This window comes from Gymnogyps californianus, chromosome 4, assembly GCF_018139145.2.
Source record: "Gymnogyps californianus isolate 813 chromosome 4, ASM1813914v2, whole genome shotgun sequence".
NCBI lineage: Eukaryota > Metazoa > Chordata > Aves > Accipitriformes > Cathartidae > Gymnogyps > Gymnogyps californianus.
Window position 1 is genome coordinate 61,414,680 of NC_059474.1, and position 17,680 is coordinate 61,432,359.

At 44.5% G+C, this 17,680-nt stretch overlaps 1 protein-coding gene across 11 annotated transcripts in view; it reads left to right on the forward strand.

The window, feature by feature from the left end:
- The window catches only part of EPHA5 (EPH receptor A5), a 209,362-nt gene that overhangs the window by 157,691 nt on the left and 33,991 nt on the right, over positions 1-17,680 (forward strand). For 6 of the 11 annotated variants that reach the window (XM_050896101.1, XM_050896099.1, XM_050896102.1 and 3 more), the window contains 3 exons: positions 2,012-2,171; positions 6,221-6,326; positions 15,946-16,011. In XM_050896101.1, the coding sequence (XP_050752058.1) occupies positions 2,012-2,171; positions 6,221-6,326; positions 15,946-16,011 (332 nt within the window). The remainder of the gene's footprint in view (positions 1-2,011; positions 2,172-6,220; positions 6,327-15,945; positions 16,012-17,680) is intronic. The other 5 variants (XM_050896100.1, XM_050896108.1, XM_050896107.1 and 2 more) reach the window with 4 other exon arrangements.

Below are 17,680 nucleotides of genomic sequence, written 5' to 3' on the forward strand. Positions count from 1 at the left end.
GGGCTGAATTTCTGTTTTAAGGAAGATCTTCCATTAGTTCTGTCTATGACCCAGGTCAAACCACTGAACATGGACTGAGTCCTTACTCCTCCTCTCTTCTTTCTCTGACCATGGGATGGACCTGCTCAAGCACCCCATGCAAAGAGGGGAAAGAATTTCAGAAATCTTCTGTATCAGGATAAAATCAACATTATTTTTGCAGATGAGGGAGCTTGGGCAAGGGCACAAGATGTGTGAGTGGCTTAAATATGGCTGAGGTTTTAAAAAAGATTAAAGCACAAAGCAAGAATCAGGATATGCTGTTGCTGGAAATAATCCATTGCTGATTCTTTTATTAACTTGTTTGAACAACTGTTGTGGCACATTGAATCTTTACCGTGGAGTGGCCTGGGAAGATTAGCCTCTATAAACCTTGATAATGAGCAGATAATTAAAGCAAAAAAATCCATATGTTTGTTCGGTTTACTTAGTTTGTTTTCAAACAAATGGGGGGGCTTAAAACGTTGTATTTGTGGTCCAGAACTAGTCTTAAATAGCTTCAGTAAATAGTTCGCTAAGTGCAAGTCCTTCAGGGGGAGGTAGCTACAGCCAGTCCGAGTGTATGCTGTCTTGATTTATTTCTTTCAGGCTGATAGCGAAGCTTAGTGTTTTCCATAGGAAAGCTCAAGTGTTTAAATGTTTGTGGATGCCAACAGCGTATTGAAAACCTAATTGGGCTGACATACAAGCAAAGATGGGACCTAGTATTCACTTATTGCTTTTTAACCAGTCATTGAGTTAGATTTCAGATGTTGTCCTTAATCCTTCTTGTTTGTTGCTATTGTCATTTATATTCGCTCAGTTTTTAGCTCTTTATAAGGGTAAATTTGCAGCATTCATTTCCAAGGGATGAGAATGATCTATATGAAATGTTTTGGAAAATTGAGTTTTGTCAGATCGCATTCCTTTAAGAGAAATCGCTCCTTAATAAGGAAAAAAAAAAGGCATATATATGTATATACATTTCTCCAAAACAGTCTTGTGTAGCTACAGGCTTCAATGAAAAAATCTGTAATCCTACATTTGGAGATTCCCAGGGCCTTATCCAGGCATATTACTGTCTATGGAAAGTTGCCCATTAAATTAAAAAGAAAAAGAAAATCAGTTCAGATCCTAAGAGCTATTCAGAAATCTTGGTAGAGAATTACTAAGAACTCCTGTTTACCTCATAATAATTTGGATCTGAGAGGATATGGTGAATAAAAAGCAGTTTCCAAGTTTGTAGACCTTAATTTATGAGCTCTTGTCTAGATTATGTGTTACAGTAAATAATTCTAAGAGTAATTACCAAGCATTTGAGCGAAATTTTAATCAAAGAACTGAAACTCTTTTGCATTAGAAACTGATGTAAATGAAGATTTATTTCAGCAATTTTTCTTCAAGTTCGTTGCTTCAGAAGAACAATGCAAAATTAGGTATTTTCCTGGAGTTTTGGTTTATTATTCCCTTCCCAAGGTCTAATTCGTGGTTCTAGAAATGCCAGCATAAAGTTGTACAACGTATAATATATTATTCTCTTTTAGGCCTAATTACATTACTGCAAAGTTGTTCTGGTATAAATTAAAATCCCTTTCTAAGGCGATGGGACTTTTTTCCTCTTCCCCATGACTTGGGATTGACCTTTGTAGGATGAACCTTTCCATTGCCCTGGGCTGTGTACGTCCCAAGCAATGGAAAGCTGCTCCTACTGCAGATGCCGGTTTGGTCCCCATTTTGTCATTTATGGGTGGAAAGTCCCTCTGCTCTGTTTCATACCTCCTAGAGTCATTGATTATAAAAGAGAAAATCAGATCTCACATTTTCTACTGCAGAAAGGGCCTTCAGAGGGGGTTTTTGAGGAAGAGATCCTCAAAAATGCATATTTCAGTCATCCTTTGTAACGTTGCTATGGGGGTTGTTAAGAGTCTGTCTTCTCTGAGAGCCACTATTTGTGTGTTTGAACTTTGTGTTTTTTGGGGGGGGGTGGGAAAAGGACCAGGAGACAAGCTACACCATCATCAAATCCAAAGAGACAACGATTACAGCAGATGGCTTGAAACCAGGCTCGGCGTACGTCTTCCAGATCCGAGCCCGGACAGCTGCCGGCTATGGTGGCTTCAGCCGAAGATTTGAGTTTGAAACCAGCCCAGTCTGTAAGTCCTTTTAATTACTGTCAGCCCGTGTCTCTGGAACAGTTACCAGAAACGAGTCAGGGGGTCGATACCTTTGCAGAGAGCTCTTTCTTGTCCTGGCCTCATCCCTTGCTTCCTCGACTCACGTGGTGAGGCGGGAGGTGAAGTCAGGAGGTCTTCAGGCTCCAGAAGTTCATAGTATTCCCTGCTTAGAAAAATTCTGTCACTGATGCAAGAGAGCACAAGGGCTCTCCTCTCAGGAGGGACAGAGGTGATGAGACCTGCTCCTCCATACCTCTTAATGGCTGTCTGCAGAGGATGTTGAGCTCTCTTAAATATCTGCACCTGGGGAACAAACGCTGAAATGGTGCCTGTCTGCAAGGGGAAGAATTGAACCAGCATTAGCGTTTTTTGGTGTAAGTTCCTGTCAAGTTGAAAGATGGTTTCTGTTGGCTGCCAGTGCCACAGCCTCGAGGAAAGGAATTTGACTTGTGATCGGAAATGGGAAAAATGTGCACTGCAGGCGCAGGACTTTTGCTTGGCCTGTTACAAATTTGTGGGGTTTGAAATTTTTTTTTTTTTTTTAAATGAATCTGATTATCCAGGTCTGGATTCTGGAGCAGATTCTGTGGCAGGGTGAACTCCCGAGGCATGCAGAGGCTCAGCTGCTCTTTCCCCTGTGTTCAGGCACAGCTGTGGGGAAATTCTTCTTGTCCCAGTTACCAAATTTTTGCAGAGGTGTCAAAGATAATTTTCTCCCTCAGAAAATATGTCCTATCTATTTCAGTTTGTACAACTGTCATTTATTAATTTTTTATACTGTTTGCATGGAAGAGAAATTTTGTGGTGGAAATACTCTGTTCATTCCTGTGGGAAAGAGCATATATTCCGTATGTTTTCCTTGGAAATTTAAATTCATCAATACTTTGATTACTATTACTCCAGTTCATTTAAAATTCATCATCTTTGAGAAGAATATGGCAAGTTGTCTTTTCAGTGCATGCTGCCTTTGAAGCTGTAATAGATTTTAAAGGAATCATTATGCATGTGCAGATGTAGCTGTGAAGCCAGTGACTGAACTAACACAGTGCAAATTGCATCACGATGCAAACGCTAATGCAATAAGAATGGTCTATTTAATGTATTTCTTATTGTATTAACCATTAATTGTGCCCTATAAGTAGCAACAAAATCATGTAATGCTGAAAATTATTTTACATTATACGAAGGAAATTCTGCTTGCAGTTGGAAAGATTCTAGTTTAGAGCCATTTGAGTAATAGTGTTCCATACTATTAATAAATAATACATGAAATGTATGCACATTTGATCCAGTGCCGTTGGTACCTACGATCCTGGTCGAAAAATAATGGCACTTCCATAAAGCCCATCGTGGAAGTGTGTGTTAATGAGGATTTTTTGAGGACATCATGTGGTAATATCTTCAAACACTTTAAACCCCTTGAGTCATTTAGTCACACCTGCACCCCAGACTTTTTAGCATTTTAAAGGCATAGGAGTAGGTACTTCTCTGATACTAAGGAGCTGCTGGCATAGTCGGCGTAGTCGGAGGAATACCTACTCCCCAGTTTGGGAGCTGGGAACTGTTCTCTGTTGGACTTGAGCTCTGGCTGTAGCAGGACTTAACCAGATGTTTTAACACTTGGTAGAATTGAAATGCAACATAAGCCTCAGTATCTCGCAAAATGCAGCTCCATTTTAAAAAGCAATTTTATTTTTTTTTTTTTTTCCCCTCCCCAAGGCCCTGTGTAAAGTCAGTATTAGTGCCGGGAGTGTGACCAGACTCCCACTGCTTTCCTGCACATCCTGGAGAATCTGAAAGCAAGCACAGATCGAAATCTCACTGCTACATCAGAGTTCAGATCTGAACCTCTTGTTAGAGCTAAAGCAAATTATTTTGATTCAAGCACAAATGAAAACCCTTCAGTGACTGTTGTGAGAATCAAAAACAGCCTCCAAAATCGTTCGAACCAAACAACAGGTTTTTTTTCTAGTTCACAAGGTTTCTGTAAAGTTATTTTTGATACACTTGGAGGAAATATGAAACAGCCTGAGAAATGCAATGGGGGCGAAGCTGTAACTTGCTTTGGACTTTTCTCTTTTTCCAAATTCTGGTTGTGGGTTTTTTTTGTGTGGTTTTTTTTTTGTTTGGGGTTTTTTTTGTGTTTTGTTTTTTTTTTTTTTACATACTGCTGCCTGCATGTGCAATTCTGCAAAGTGCCGCGATGCAGCCGGGGCTGCATTTTTCAGCAGAAGTTTTTTATTTGGTTGGAAGCTGTTGCTGGGTGTATCCACTTGCTGCTGTCCTCCTTTCCAAATGCCACTAAGCTCATCTAGCCCCAATAAAACTAACCTTGCCAAAAGCTGGTTTTCAGCTGGATTGGTGAGCTAATCCAGCTGGTCAGCCAGGCCGGAGCGGGAACATGTCACCAAGTCGAGGAGGGGTAATGCAGATCCCCGCCCGGCTTTAGATGGCAGCAAGGTCCCAGCTTGGCTTATGAATTCAGGATTTTTAGCTGCCATAGATCACAGCAGGATTTATCTCGTTTCCCCATCCCTCGAGCTGTGCAAAAAAACACCAGTCACAGCTTAATGTTCTCCTTTAAATGTTTTTCTTTTTAATTTTTTTGTCAAGAAAGCAATAAAACATCATCTTAAGGAGCCTCCATAAATTTGTAAGGCTAATAAAATCTCCGGATGATGGCACGGGTTTGGAGCAGTTAACATTAAATATTTAATGTATCGCGGCCAATCCTTCTGAAATCATTTACATTGCTGTAGCAGGTCCGCGCTGCTCGCTGTTGAGTGCTGGAGAGCTCCTGTACAAAGAGCTATGTGAAACCCATTTCAGATCAATGTTTAATGCCATACCTTTTCGTCTTTCTTTTCTTTTAACAATTAATATGGGACTATATTCAGTTATTTTATAGCCTCCATAAAGTTAATCCTGTGCTAAGGACCCCTTTTTACTTCAATCATTTAGTTAAAGGTTTCTTCAGTGCGCAATTGATTCCTGCTGCTCCCTGGCGTGGATGAAGCTTCATCTGGGGCTGGCACAGGGGTAGGAGCTTTAATGAATTTTTTCCCTGCACAGCAGCAGCGCCTACACGAGGGAGCTGGTTTTGCGGGGAGGAAGCCAGATTTGTACCCCGGGGTGGTTAAATACATGCAGCTAAATAAGCTGGCAGTGGAGAGGGCAGGGTGAGGAGGCTTTGGTTTCTGCGTGGGGAACTCCACATGCAAACCCCTGGGGAGAGATGGGCTCCTTCCCCTGCAGTGCAAAGCAGATAAACGAGATACGAGTGGTGTTAGCATTTCCATTTTACAGGCTGCAGGAGCTTGCTCACCTGCTGTTATTTAACCTGCGGCAGAACCCAGTTCTTGAACAGCTTTCCTGACCTTTCTGCTAGCATCTTTATCACAGGATGTGTCTCCTGCCTTTTGGCAGGAGGGCTCTTTACAAGGTATGGGCTGGGAGAGTTCTGCTTCCCTTGGCTGATAAAAAGACCAACCAGTGTATGTGTCTTAGCAAACTCCTATTTTATAGAGGGCACCTTCTGGCCATGTGATATAGATGCCACGAAGAGTTAGTTTTTAATTGGTTATAGCTTCTTGAAGTGCAGGTAATGCTGTTTATCTCTGAGATCTTGCTTATGTCTCTTAATAACATCCCATGAATGTTCTCTCTGCAAATGGGAACCTGTTGGGTTTTCATCTTTTATCTCTGTGATTTCTAATGCAGCTAACCCAGGAAAACAAACTTGAGTTTGCAAATTCAAAGGCTGTGTTCTGCAACACTTTGGTTTCTGAATTCAGTGATGAGATGAGATTTTGTTGAGTTTTTGGCTTGGTTTTGCATGTGGTTTTGGTTTCTTTCCACCCATTTCCTTTCCAAACTAGAAACAGACAGCAAAGGGGGAAAACACAAACAGTAAAAGAAGAAACAAACTGGTAAGACTTGAAACCTTGCTGGCAGCCTCACTAGAAAGACTCATGTGACTGCTGACTATCATTTTAACCTTAATCTCCATTTTCTGTTTCTCATCTCAGCAGTAGCTGCATCCAGCGACCAGAGCCAGATTCCTATAATTGTTGTGTCTGTAACAGTGGGAGTCGTTCTGCTGGCTGTTGTTATCGGTTTCCTTCTCAGCGGAAGGTAAGAGAAGAAGCTGTGTATTTATACTTCTCCAACTTTTGTAATAACTTTTATCTGACCAGCTGATTAGCACGATTTAGGCGAAAGCAGCATGTGAACGAAGCTGTTGAGCAGTAGCACTGTAAAACAGCACAAGGGTGGACTGATTGATCTGTTTGGACAGGCGGGAATGGGAAAGGCTCTCTCACAAATGTCATTCACTTCCCAATGATTTTCATCTCTGTATAGACTGGCCCTGATTATTCAACTTGATTCTCATAGGAGTGTTTTCACATTCCTTTAAAAATAAGCAGAACATGTTATTACAGGTAAAATATTCTGAAGCCCATGTGTTTGCACTCAGAGCTCGCAATGGGCTTTGCTCACAGAGAAAACTTGACTTCAGGAAAACACTTGCAAAGAAAAAGAGAAGAAACCCAGCCGAATGGCCAAACGCCCCAAGTTTTGGTCAGGTCTGGATTTCATTTTTCATGTGTAGGACACTAATGTGTTCCCCACACGCTAGTAAATTATACAAAGAGCTCCCCCCATGGAGGGAGACACTCAGCTTCAAACCATCAAGCGATCCCATTGACTTCTCATGTGCTTAAACATAGGCAAGTGATGAAAGCCTGGGCTATACCATCTTTGACAGCTCTAATGGAAGTTGATGGAACTTGTTGGTGAACAAGGGATTGTGGTATTGGGGGAAAATCTGGCTTGTATCAGGATCAGTTTGTACTGTGGCACTAAATTTGCATAGCAGCCAGCACACAAGGCACTTTTTTTCGTATACTACACGTGTATTAGTACAGTTTTTTAATGGCAGTAGTCAAACAATGCAACATCCTTCATGCAAAGCAATGTGAGGTGCATCTATTGATAAGGCTGAATTATTTTTCAGTGCAAGTAAACATTTATGCTTCTAAGGTACACATCAGCCTACTGTTACTTTCATGATACAGGTCTGTCTTAAGCTCGGGTCTAGCAAAGTGGCTGTACATTACGGGATATTATAAGTGTTAAGAGTAGTTACAAGATACTTGCAGACAAACTGTGCTGATACTGAATGTATTGGCCGAGGGTCTTATTTCCCAGAGGAGGTAGGATATCAGTCTGCGAACGCAGCGCGGTGAAATCCAACCAAGCTGAGCAGCTCTGTCCCCAGGCATAAGGCATCCATGGGAGGACACAGTTATTTCCTGTCTTAAAAGGTAAGTGTGCTGCTAGATGCACCTCCACTCAAGGTCAGAGATGGACAGTCTCTTCCAGCTCAGCCGTTTGAGCTCCTGTCATCTGCTTTGAGTGACTTGTTGGGCTTAAAAATGGGAAAGTAAATGCTCCTGTCTGCATGAGAAGCATGCAGCGGTGTGGGGGGGTGAATGGCTACAGGCCATTCACACCAGGTGCTACACCAGGGGCTACAGGAAAGCTGTAGCCAAAAAGACTTGGCTCTGAACACTGTAGGCAGGAGTTCAAGTCTCTCCTTAAAGGCTGGAGGTTTTGAGTCAAATCCCTCCTCAAACAGAGCAGGGGTATGTGGACCTTGGCCTCCCCCAGCCTGGATGCGTGCTTGTATTGATGCAAACAGGAGGATGCACATGTGGCTGAAGGGAAGCTACGGATGTAGCCTGGCACCTCTGCAAGGAGGAGTCTGGGGGGGGAGTGAATCGCAGGTGGAGGGACATATATCCCTCTGTAGCCATAAGGAATCACAACTGTGTGGCAGCCAGCAGCTCTTGCTCTTCCCACAGTTGCTGGCAAGCGCTTGGGACCCCTTTGCAGAGGACATGCCCTTGCAGGTCTCCTTTTTGCTGCTAACGTCTCTAGTCTGAGCAAGCAGTTGCAAAGCCTGAGCCATTTGTCAGCAATTCTCGTTAGTTATGTCGTTCTGTCCTTTGCCCTAATGGGCTTTCCAGGATGTGCTTCCTCTTGGCTCTTTATCTCTTGGCATGTTTATAAAAGCCCTTGTTTCCTTTGGCTGGAGTTTTATTGCCACCTCTGCTGCTGCCTTAATCCTCCTACCTTGTACTCACACCTCTCTCCGTGCACCCCAGGGCAGCTGCAGGTTCCCAGGAGCTTCTCCGTGGTGCCACGCTGGACGTATGGGAAGGGGCAGCCACAGGGAGCTGAGCTCTTGATCCATTTTTATTTTTTCAACCCTTCCCCTAAACTAGGAAGAAGCCAGTCCCTCAGCTGGAGGTAGTGGAGAAGCCTCCAGCGCCAAGGTTTGGTCCGTTGTTAGAAAATTGGCTTCAAAACTACAGAGCTTCATGGCTGCTTTGAGTTCCTGTGAATTTTAAAGCCCGTCTAGTGCGTTGAGTGACTCGTGAGAACAGAAAAATAAACCCCAGAAGCCCAGAAAGCTGACAGCCAATTTGAAATTAAAGCAAACCAAAAAATTGCTCCTGTTTGGAAGAAGCAGAGATGCCGCTGAAATGTGTCACTCACGCTGCTTTGCCTTGGATATGATTTCTAGACAATTCGTGGAGTGACTCTCCTGCTGTGACACTGCAGGGATGATAAACGCATTCTAAGTCATGGGATAATCCCTTTCTGAAGCTGTTAACCTGTTTCTGGAAGATGCTTTCCTGTATCTTTGGAGTGGTTATGTTGTTCCAGTGCCTGGTTCCAGGGGGTTAAATTTCCTTTCCTAATTCTTTCCCATACTTGCTTTTAGAAAAACAGACATTTTGAACTCCAGGAGTTGCTCCAGCTGGAATCACCACTGCTTCCCATGCCAAGCAAGCTGTGCAAAGCCCAGGCTCTGTCTTTCCTGCTAATGTAAGAGAGCAGGTACTGCCCAGCAGGAAAGCTAAGGAGACAAACCCTCTTGCTCTGCAGCACGGAGGACGTAGCCTGCCCAGCTCCTGCAAACAGGCTCCTTGTTGCTGGCTCTGTGCTGCTCCCAGGCTCCCTGGGAGGCCCTGGGCACCTCAGAATTAGGATATTCCTCCCTAGGATGCTGCGTGGCATCTCTTTGCGCCTATCCTCCCAAGTGCCGAGCTGAAGCAAGCAGGGGTGTGAGAGCAGTCCTGCAGTGAGAAGGGGATGTCCTCCTGCTCTCGGCAGCTCGCAAAGTAGTTTCCCAGCCATAGGACTCAGGAGTTTGCTGGGCTCTGCAGGCTTTTTATTTTCCACTAGGTCCTCGGAGGCAGAAGTTTCCACACCTCATCCCCTTTTTTTGCTTTCAAGTATCTCTGTAGTTTTCTTGCTTCTTCCGAACGAATGTAAGTAACAGCTTGGCATTTCCCGTTGGCAGCTGGCCCTAAACCAAAGGTCAGCTGAACGGTAGTCACGGTGGCATTTCCACATGCCAGCGTCCATCTGTGGAAATGCGCTTTGTGTCTGAAGCTGGAGGTTCCTGGGAATTTGAAACTAAATGCACTTTGCCCTAAACAATTAAACTGTGTTTCAGAGCTGATTTACTTGCAGATGCTCCAGAAAACTCTTCCTGTAAATAATGCGTCCTCTGACCAAGGTCATACATGCCAAGCAAAATAGCTGATCACTTTTTTAAGTTATCCCGCTCTTTGCGTCAAGGGCATATTAATAATATAACGATCAGGATTACAAATCAAAGAGATTCACTAAATCAGGCTGTAGTTGTCTCAGCAAAAAAAGAGAAGTGGATTGAAAATCTATTATTAAACCAGCTACAAGCATTGAATTAAAGAACACGGAGTTGTTATTATCTTTGTTTTGTTAGGATTATGTGTTCTTCTCGAAAGCGCAATGCATTTTACAGATAGAGCAAGGCTATAAATTTTGCTTTCCTAGCGATGCTTGAATTAGATGCCACTTGGCATCGTTGTTCCTGATTGAAGTATGTATTAATCTGAAATCATTACAGACTTTTCTTTTACAGTCTGTGTCGGACAATGCCAGTCACAAAGATCTTTGCGCTCTGTCTTGCAAGGAGCAATAAGGTGCCGCAGTCGTCGTTGTCACATCAGCCCCTTTCTTCCTACAAACCGAGGTAGGAAGCCAGGTTTCCATCAGCCTGGGAAGGAGAGCCACTGCTCCAGAGCAGTTCCCCCTCTTTTGTCCTTCAAACCAAGCCCTGTTTGCAAAACTGATGGGGTCTTAGGGTGAGTGTTAAGAGACTACTGGTCCCTCCGGTCCCCCAAGCATTTCAGCTTTGTAGCACTAAACAAAGGCATGGGCTTTTACAGAGTAAAATGGGGATGCTGTCAATGCTGTGCATGTTTGCAAAAGCTGCTCAAAATAACTAAGAAGTGTACTGTGCATCTGCATTTATAGCCAGCTACCCATTATGGATGACCTTTCCATCTCAAGTGATCTTCCAAAGAACTGGAGGGAGCTTTTTATAGAACTTAAGAAAAAAATAGATTTGAAGCAACAAAAAATTGCCCCTCGCCCTGTGTCGTGCATATATAGAAAGTCTCTTTCTGGCAAGGAACTAGCCTTCGAAAGACAAAGCAAAGACAAATCTTGCCACCTGGGTATTGGCAATTAGAGGCTTCTGCACCAGAGTATCCATCCTTGACCTTAGCTGATTTAGACTTTTAAATATCAGCCCCTGCGGTGGCAGAGGGCTACTTTCTGGACACAAATATGTGCATCTTGTTAAAAAGTGACTTTCAGGGAGTAGAGAGGGTGAAAGGATTGTGGTGTATGTGCTAGGTCCTGAGCCAGCGTTTGCAACCTTCTGTGATGTGGAAGGTCAAAATGGATGAATTTTTCCACAACCTCCCCCCCATCCTATTTTCCAAGATGTGTCAGGGCTTAAAATAGTTTGCTTTTTCGATATTTCCGTAGGAAATGGGAGACAGTTTGTAGATAACGTTTTTCATAGAGAGAATTTTTCCAGCATGAGTCACAATTTTTGTTAGTTGTGACTTTTTAAAGGATTTTTATCTCTACATTCTTGCCTGCTCTTCCTTCTTCCTACAGGACATTGTCTCCCATGACTTACAGCTACTTTATGATGCTGCCTACTGCCAAATATTCCCCACCTGACAAGAGGAAGGATTTTGCTGGAGAAGCTATTGCTCTGCCAAGTCAAAATTCCCATCCACCAAGAGCAGGCAGGGTCTGGTCGTGCTTCTCTTAGGGTCAAGGTTTTTACTACCTCCGTCATGTTAACAGCCTCTTTGCTCTTTGGCGGTATGGTTCCCCAGAGAGGAGCGTTAGCGGCATTGGTGTACAGGATCCCACTCAGAAAAAAAGTGCTCCAGTGCACCCTTCTGTACAGGGTGATGCCTTCCCAGGGCCAGTGTGGAAATCTGCTGGCTGTAGTCCCCATCTCTAGCATCCTGCTTAGATCAGCTTGTCAAATTTGGCTGCTCCAACACCTTTTTTCTTTTATATTCTAAACACTTTTTGGCTTAGTACTTCTGTGCAAACACACCGGGCTCCACAAGCCAGTCTGAGCTGCTGCAGTTTCAAGGAGGGTTTAGGGACCTAGGCTATTCTGCCTTCAGATGACTTTGGCCCAGACAGGAGGTGAGAGTTGACCGAATCTGTAATTAAGCTCCAGCCCCATGAGGCATTGCCCTTGAAAGCATCATTTCTGAGTTATTCTGGCAGCAGCCAAGGGAACGGGGCAGGAGGACTGTCGTGAACAGATAAGTGGCTGGCGTAAGCTTTGTCTGAGCAGGGGAAATGTGGGGCAGTGCAGCAGTCAGTGACGAAAGCTCCTCGCCTTCATTCAGATGATGCATTTGATGGCATTGTGCAAGTCCCGCTTCCACTTTGAGAAAGGAACTGGACTGCCCTTCAAGCTGAAAATGGAGCCTGACTTCAGTGGTAGCAGCTCCAGGCTCCTGCTGAGCACTGGTGAAAGCCCCATGCATACGTAGTGTTTTAAAGTGGGGTTTTACAGTGTCTTCTCTTGACTGTGGAGTGGGTAGAGGATGAAGAAGAAAATCGGACTGTCATCCCTCTGCACTTCTGAATATGTGGATGTTTCACCTTGCTTTGGATGTTAGAAATAGGAAGCGTGACCTCTCCTGGGGGCACACCATGTTGCGGCACTTGGCCTCTTACCTGGAAAAAAGGTTATCTGTGCTTTCTTACGGCTTAGACATAGCAAAGTATAATGCCAGAGGTCTTTCCAGGTGCGGTTCCTTTCCCTGGAAGCGTAGCTCTCCTTCCCTATAGTGATTGCATAGATATCATCTGCCTGGGCTTCTGCATTCTCAGTTATTCTCGAACAGCAGAGAGACGTGCTTTAACATGTGAAGTAGATATAGCTCAGCAGGAAAAGGAGGGGACTCCTTAAACATTCATATAGTTCTGGGCAAAGTAGGAATATATTCTTAGCAGCTCACAGTGTGTAATGCTGCTCCTCTGCTGTTTGAAGCAAGCATGTTGACTCACGAGGTGCTAGGTGTAGTCCTGGCCTCCTGACCTGGAGATGCAGGAAGCAATCATTGCCATCACTCAAGGCTGTGTGAAGGATTAGAAAAATCTTCCTAGTCACCCTCAAGTATTTCAGTCTCTAATTGCAAGCCTCTGAAGAACATCCCATTAGAGCAGCTTATTAAAAGCAACAAACGGGGCTTTCATTTATCATGACTCCAAGTCTTCAACTTCTAACTCTCAAAAGCCGCAGCTATATACGGCAGAGCCTCTCTGAGATCTATCTAGCCACTAGAAATGTAGTTTAATTCCAGATGCTCTCTGGGTCATCTGCAGACTTGTGGTAAATTAATTACGTTGATTGCAGGCACAGTTGTTGGGGGCCATCATACATATACATTTCATTAACAAAGCATGTAGCCCAGGGTTTGAAACGATGCCAAGAGTGTTGATAAGTCCTCCTAGCACAGGTTTATTAAAGTTTGCTCTCTGGACAGTTGGGTTTGCAAACCACATAGGCATTGCGGGGGTCACCTTTGCTAGAACTGGAGGAGTGTTGGCTTTGTGTGCCTGAGATAACCGAAAGCAGTAGAGTTGGTCTAGCCAAGAAGCGGGGCAGCGCCAGCAGGCCGCGGAGGTCCAGGAGGTGCCACTGCAGCTCCAGGCTCCTCTATGTTGCCTCTGCCCGTCTGCAGCCCTTTCCTTAAAGCCAGGGCTCAAAGCAGAAGTCACACCTTGTTTCGAGCTAGCTTGGCTTTGGAGGCGCTGCCACCTCAGTGCCTCATTCTTTCCCAGCAAAGGGGATTTAACACTGAAGGTGTTTTCTCAATAACCTTCACCATTGTGAGGACATGTCATCTGTTAACCTGCAGCAGATCGGAGGGGCTCCTGACCACCCACTGGAGCCACGGACAGCCCCCACAAGCTCTCCTCGTAGTCTGCTGGTTGATTCAGTGAGGCTGGAGGAGACTTTGCAGATAATTTTGATGTATACAGTGCTCAGTTCAACTCTTACTGCTCCCCGATACAGGTCAGCTTGCTGGCTAAAGATCTTAAAACCCTGGAGAGGTCCGGGCGTATTTCATTGAGCGGCGATCTCTTGTCCTGCCACAGCATTTGATTGCGTCTGGGACGTGTTTGCTTTCAGCTCCTCACTTTCTAGACCGAGAAAGCCCTGTGTGGAACGAGGAGACGGGGAAACTCTGCCCATCCTAGAAGCCATCAGCACCCAAATGTGGTGTTCGTGAGGGCACGACGGGTTTGCTGGAGTTTAACATCCGGTTTTGTTTGCCTCAGAATTTTTGTGTTCTGAAGTTTATCTGCCAAATCAAGCCATCCTTTTAACACGAGCAGTAATAAGTCTTCCTTTATCCTAACTGTTCAGGCCAAGTAGTCCATTCACTTACCTGTCCAAGTGCTCCTGGGACTGGAAAGTGGATTTTGTTGTCTGCTGATCCAGTTTAGTTTGTTTCTAAGAGCTTTAGATTTCCCCTAATGTTACACCTCAGAGTATTTTGACCCTAAGTGCACAGCGTTATGTGACGGGCGTGCAGGAGTAAGGCTGCATTGAGGCATATTTCCCTTGCACTTGAGCATTTCTTTCCTCCCCATAAAGGGAGCAAGTGAGATCTGAAGCACTCTGCATTCAGTGCAGGGAACTGATTTTGTCTCAGAGCAGCTCAGTTGCTGATGAGGTGCTTAAAGAGTTTTCTTTGTTTAAGAAAACAGTGAGCTCTTTTCATTTTAAGGAAGTGGTTGCTTTTCAGGTTAATTGAACTGTTGTTTCAAAAACCTTGACTTTGCCCACTGAGCGGTGTGGGAAGGTCTGGTGGCAGCAACTGTTAGAAAATGCCTGAGGGGAAAGGGCCTCCTAGCTAAAATGTAAGCTAAGTCCTGTCACAGCCACAGTGATCTTCTGGAGGCATACCAGTTCCCTGCACTCAAATCCTGTGAGGTTAAACCCAGAAAATGGCAAAATGGACTCAAAATATATAATGCTTGGGTTCCCTTTGAGTGCTTTTGGGTTTTGGACCTCCAGTGTTAACTAGGATCAATGGAGAGGTTTAGTGAAGGCTGAGCTGCTCCCATATTAGTATGACTGCACAAGCTGGGACATTATGAAAATACAAAATATTGTCAATTATAGTAAAAAAATATTGGCATCACTGTTTAGAAAATGTTAGCAAGTTGTTTTGCTGATGCAAAAGGAGCTTAGAGAGACATTCTTCACCAGTTCTAATTTAAGTAAGCACATAATCCAGTATATAATTCTGTAAATCATTGCATGCCTGAAGTTATTTTGCATCATAATTTAAGGCGGTGCAGTTGCAGAATGTTAATTTTGTCTAAATAGGCTATTTTAATGTGTTTAGGCATTGTAAGTTATACTTTATAAAAATCTGATGGGCACAATTTTTTTTCAAGAACGACATGTTATGATGATTTGAGGAGAAATGATGAGTGAGATCTTCAGCTGACTTTAACCGGAGTATGTCTGCACCATTGAGCTCCTGCTTGTATATAGTACTGAAGTTCTTCCTGTTATTTCTTCTGGACTATGTTCTTTTTCAGGATGAATTGCCTTAATAGATTTGGTAACGGAAAAATTGTCCATGCAAGTTCTCTGACAAGGATAAAGGACAATTACTGAGGTGCAGCCAGCCTCGGGTTGTGGACTGATGCCAGGCGAACCCATACTCTGATTAGACTAGAGTAATGGCTCAGCAGCCTTCAAAAGCAAGCTGTGGACACACGCAGTGCCTTTCAACTCACCATATTTTGAGTTTATTTAGGCTGAATGCTCTCACACGACTCATAAGGTCCTGCTTCTGTAGATACGTAATGTGCGTGCAAAGCTTCACTGATACAAGGAGACCCAGAAAGAGCTGTGTGAGTTGAGTACATGCATAAGGGTCTGCAAAAGCAGGGCTCGCATTCATCTAGTGCTTTTTATTTTTAAAGGAAATTGTAACTGTACCGCACCCACGCTTGTGGAAAAAGTCACTTTGCCTGCTCCAAGGCAGGTGCTTAAGTTTAAGCACATGGGTGGCCCCATTAATCCTAACAGTGGTACTCAAGTACGGGAAGCACATGGTTAATTGCTTTGAAGGACCAGGATCTATACGCTCTCCCCAAGGCATTTTTCCCCAATGGTAGCACATGCCATGAAATTCTTGCCACCCAGGGTGTTAAGGTCCAAATAATAATTGCAATAAGAGGGAAGAAGCGCATATAAAAGTGTTGCGAATGTATTTGCACCTTGCCAGGGCAGTGGGATTATTCCTTATCCTGGGCCTTTTTGTTTGCTTTTCAGTTGCTGCGATCATGGCTGTGGGTGGGCTTCTTCTCTGCGTGCTGTTGCCTATCCGAGCCTAACATGGTCAGTGTTCCCACCCGTGCTGGCTCCTACTTCATGTCCTCCCTCCATGTTTTCTGTGCACAGTCTGCCTCTCCCTCCCTTTCTTGTATTGGCCTGGAAATCGCTTTCTCATCCAATCTCTGCACCCAGTTTGTCTATCTCAACAACTGGAAATAGTGTGACCCGAAGCAGAGTGTGTCTCCAGCAAGAGCAGGGGCCCCAGGGGAAAAAAAACTGATATGTTATGCCGTGACCGATCCAGACACCGCACCAGCAATGTCATGTGTCATAATAAAACATCATGTATGCTGGATACTTCATCACATTCTGCTTCTTGTCACCAAAAGGGGCTGGGGGAGGTAATTTGTCCCCAGAAAGGAGGTGGGTGGCAGGCGGGAATGGAAAGGTATTTAGTGGCATGTAACATGCATGTCAGTGAAATGAACTGTATGTCATTGACATACATGTCAATGTATGAAATACACGGCAATGACATGATGCTGTTTGCCAACGATATGCTCCAGCAGCGTTGGACGTATCTCTGCGGGCGTCGAGAGCTGCGTGTCCGTGCTGCATGCTGCCCCGTTCTGCCACCATCCGGGCTGCCTCACCAGTTTCTGCTCTCTTGTACTCTCCTCTTTTCTAACTGATCAAAAGAAGGGTGATTTTAATTTCTGTTGATTTGACTGGACACAAGTTAAATTGCTCCCCGAAGGGAATGTGGTTTAGGTCTCTGAATCGGCTGTAATCTGTGCAGGCAGAGGTCTTCCTAAGCCTCCTAGGAGACTCATGAAATCACCATCCCCATCAAATAGCTGCTTGAGACCATAGGAGCGCTGAGATGTCCCACATGTGTTGTTAAACTGGGAAGGTTTTGCAGCATAGCTGGGTGAGAGGTGTGAAACTCTTCTACTGTGTTTTCTGGGGGATGTGAAGGCTTTGCATGGTGGTAGCTGGGTCACGGTGCAGTCCCTGGCTGTGGGGCACAGCAGTCACCAAGGTGGACCATTTTGGGGTCCTCTAGTGCTGTATTTTGGCTCTGACAGAGGCCTGAACCAGGGAGGAGTTTGCAAATGCAAATCCCAAAGGCCCTACAGCAGAAGGCTTTTTTTTTTTTTTCCCGTTGAAGTGTTTTTAAATTGGTTTTCATGACTTTTGAGGGCTTAAGAGCAGCGTTAGCAAGCAAGGATGCTCAGCTCAAAATGTTTGGCTGCAAAATGTTCTTTGAATACATGGCGTCATTTCTGCGAGCCACTGGTTTGGCAATGATTGCACTAAAAGAAAAGCTCCCGATACTTCTGTTGTCTGTCATGCCTGTGCCACCAGTGCACTAGCAGTCCCTTGCTGGGAGCCATGCTTCAAATGTCCTCAGCAAGGCCCCCAACCAGAGAGTGGCAACAATGGAAAATACTACTCAGAGGAGACTGGGAATGGACTGGATGGCTACAAAGAAGAGAGATGCATAGGGGAAATTTGGCTGACCTGGAAAACACCCTCTGCAAGTTTCCTCCTAAGCTGCTGAGAGACTAATGTGGCAGCAAGCTGGGAGGGGGAAATGGGAAAAGTGACTTCAAGGCACAGACACCATCGGCTGTGCTGTGGGAAGGCACGACAACCTCTTTAGAAAGATTTATGGAGATGACTTCAGAGGGAGCTTCCTGCGAGAGGGGGAAACAGTATCTTGTTTAAA